Below are 2,947 nucleotides of genomic sequence, written 5' to 3'. Positions count from 1 at the left end.
CTTAAAAACAAAATCCTTGGTGCACCTGGGTGGCTTAGTCAGTGAAGCGTCCAACTTGGGCTCAGGTCATGATCTCGCAGTTTGTGAGTTCGAGCCCCGCGTCAGGCTCTGTGCTGACAGCTCAGAGCCTGGAGCCTGCTTTGGATTCTGTGTTTCCCTCTCTCTGCCCCTCCCCTGCTCACACCTCTCCTCTCTCTCTCTCTCTGTCTCTCAAAAATAAACGTTAACAACAACAACAAAATCTTTTTAAATATATATAGTGCTTTCCTATGCTGAGTATATGGAAGACCAGCTGTGACAAAATGAAGCTTAGGAAACAGAACCAGAAAGTCATTCACGCCATGCGTACATATCTGGGACCCTCAGTCACCTGACTGAGAGCCAAGCCTGACCTCTGTGCACAGGGAGGAGGAGGAGTTCCAGTGTTTGAGGAAGGGAAGTGTCTTACACCTGTGTCTTAGAGTTGTCGAAACACTTCATCTGTACCTTTGTCTCCTTCCCTCCCAGGAAAGCACCAGAAGCATTCACATAGGAAACGAACAATGTTCACTGAGGACCAACTGGAAGCCTTGGAATTCTTGTTCAGTCAGAACCCTTACCCCCCACCCAGCCTGCAGAAGGAGATGGCCTTGAAACTGGAGATCCACCCGACAGTACTTCAGGTTGGAGAATCAAGCCTCACCTTGCCAAGCCACTTCCCCGGAATACCCTAAATTCAGAGACCCTAGGATAATTCCTGAAGCTTAATACCACTCTGGTCTCCAAGATTCCAAAGACCCAGACTCTTACCCCCAAACCCTCCCTCCCAACCCCTAGAGCAAGGATCTGCAAATCTTTTCTCTGTAGAGGGCGAGGCAGGAAATAGTTTAGACTCTGTGGGCTGTGTCACGTCTGCCAAAATTATTCAGCTCTGCAGGGACAGCGTGAAAGCAGCCATCAACAATAAGTAAATGAATGGGTGTGCCTGCATTCCCATAAAATTTTATAGACACACATGGGGCGCCTGGGTGGCGCAGTCGGTTGGGCGTCCGACTTCAGCCAGGTCACGATCTCGCGGTCCGTGAGTTCGAGCCCCGCGTCAGGCTCTGGGCTGATGGCTCGGAGCCTGGAGCCTGTTTCCGATTCTGTGTCTCCCTCTCTCTCTGCCCCTCCCCCATTCATGCTCTGTCTCTCTCTGTCCCAAAAATAAATAAAAAACGTTGAAAAAAAAATTTTTTTTTTAAAAAATTTTATAGACACACATTGGAAGTTCGTATAATTTTCACAGGTCACAAATATTCTTATTGTGCTTTTTTTTCCCCCTCTCTTTCTCTCAACCATTTAAAGATGTGACACCTGTTCTTAGGGGCACCTGGCTGGCTCAGTCAGAAGAGCATGCAACTCTTCATCTAGGGATGGTGAGTTCAAGCCCTAAGATGGGTGTAGGGATTACTTAAATGAATAAATAAAAACTTAAAAAAAAAAAAAAAACCAACACAAACAACGCTGTTCTTAGTTTATGCACCATACAAAAACACGGTTGCAGTTAAAAATTGGCCCATGAGCCTCAGTGTGCTGACATCAGTCTCTCCCGCTCTGGGTGTTTTGATCCCTGCCTCACTTTTTTTTTTTTTTTTTTATTCATTATTGAGAGACTGAGCATGAGCTTGGGAGGGGCAGAGAGAGGGGCAGAGAATCCGAAGCAGGCTCCAGGTTCCGAGCTGTCAGCACAGAGCCCGACACGGGGTTCGAGCCCACAAGCAGTGAGATCATGACCTGAGCCGAAGTCGGACGCCCAACTGACTGAGCCACCCAGGTGCCCCCATTGCCTCACTTTCTGTCCCCACCACCTCTCATTCCTGCTCCCTTTCACATATGTTGGGAGAGTTTGCAGCTATGGGATCTGAGAAGCAGAGTTGCACAACTAGCTGGGCTCACCTAGCACTGTCCATGGTATCGGGTAAAATGAAAACATGTGGACTCTCCTTTGGATTCACCAACCGGTTGCTCCTCTCTTTTCCTCCTTAGGTTTGGTTCAAGAACCACAGAGCAAAACTCAAGAAAGCCCAATACAAGCACATGCAGCAAAAACCAGAACCTGAACAAGAGCATGCAGCTGGGGTGGACCTCAAGACCAACTCTTCCAAGAGAAACATGGCTACATCTCCAGGATTCTCTCATGGTGCCTACCCTGCGTCCCTGGTTTACACAGATCATCCAATACCTTCCTTCCAACTCCGCATATGCCCCAATTTGAAGGCTCTCCCAGACCATTCCACTGGCCACAAAATAGTCCACTTTGGCTGCTGTCAAGATCCTAATATCTACTCCCTTTGTCCCATTTTGGAATCACAGATTCTTTCTGCAAGTTTCACTGCTAATCCCTTTGGTTCTACATCACCACAAAGAGCCTTATGAGAGAAGCCAGACACAAAACGTTACATATTGTCATTTGCAACGATGCCCAAACAAGGGACAGATATGAGATCTACACAACCTGGACGCATTTCAAAACCATGATACTCCATGAAAAGAAAAAAAAGACACAAAAATGCCCGTGTGGTGGAATTAAGCAGAAAGAGGCAGTAAAACTTACTGGGGATGGTGATGTTTCATGTCTTGATTAGGATGGAGCCTACCTGGATGTATAAAGTCATCAGAAGACACAGAAGTGTGATACTATGTACATCACAAAAAAAACAATCATGACAGCATGGAGACATCAGCTAATGCCATGATGGTCATCATTTTGCAATACATAAATGTAACAAATCAACATCTTCGTGTACACCTTAAACTTGCACAACGTTATGTATCAATTGTATCTCAGTAAAGCTGGAGAAAAAAATGTTTTCATTATATCTCAATAAAGATATACATATATACATAATGGGACTACTAAGGACAGTTATCTTTTTTCCTGGTTCTTCTGTCTTGATTTTGTGATTTTGTCTTTTCTTCATCATTG

General features: G+C 45.6%; 1 protein-coding gene across 1 annotated transcript; it reads left to right on the top strand.

Moving 5' to 3' along the window:
- Nucleotides 1–513: 513 nt before the first annotated feature.
- On the top strand, nucleotides 514–2,670 carry DPRX (divergent-paired related homeobox). Its single transcript, XM_058707615.1, has 2 exons — nucleotides 514–662; nucleotides 2,008–2,670. Exons 1-2 carry the CDS (start codon nucleotides 543–545, stop codon nucleotides 2,395–2,397), a joined length of 510 nt encoding a protein of 169 aa, XP_058563598.1. The 5' UTR covers nucleotides 514–542; the 3' UTR covers nucleotides 2,398–2,670.
- The last annotated feature ends 277 nt before the right edge of the window (nucleotides 2,671–2,947 follow it).

This window comes from Neofelis nebulosa, chromosome 17, assembly GCF_028018385.1.
Source record: "Neofelis nebulosa isolate mNeoNeb1 chromosome 17, mNeoNeb1.pri, whole genome shotgun sequence".
Taxonomy (NCBI): Eukaryota; Metazoa; Chordata; class Mammalia; order Carnivora; family Felidae; genus Neofelis; species Neofelis nebulosa.
The sequence above is the reverse complement of the archived record's forward strand: the minus strand, read 5'-3'. Positions and strand labels throughout refer to the sequence as shown.

What these genes read in the sequence shown, in the direction of transcription:
- DPRX (XM_058707615.1), top strand. Translation starts at nt 543, where the DNA reads ATGTTCACTGAGGACCAACTGGAAGCCTTGGAATTCTTGTTCAGTCAG. An exon ending in TCCACCCGACAGTACTTCAG is followed by an intron (nt 663 to 2,007) that starts GTTGGAGAATCA and finishes TTTCCTCCTTAG; the next exon opens with GTTTGGTTCAAGAACCACAG.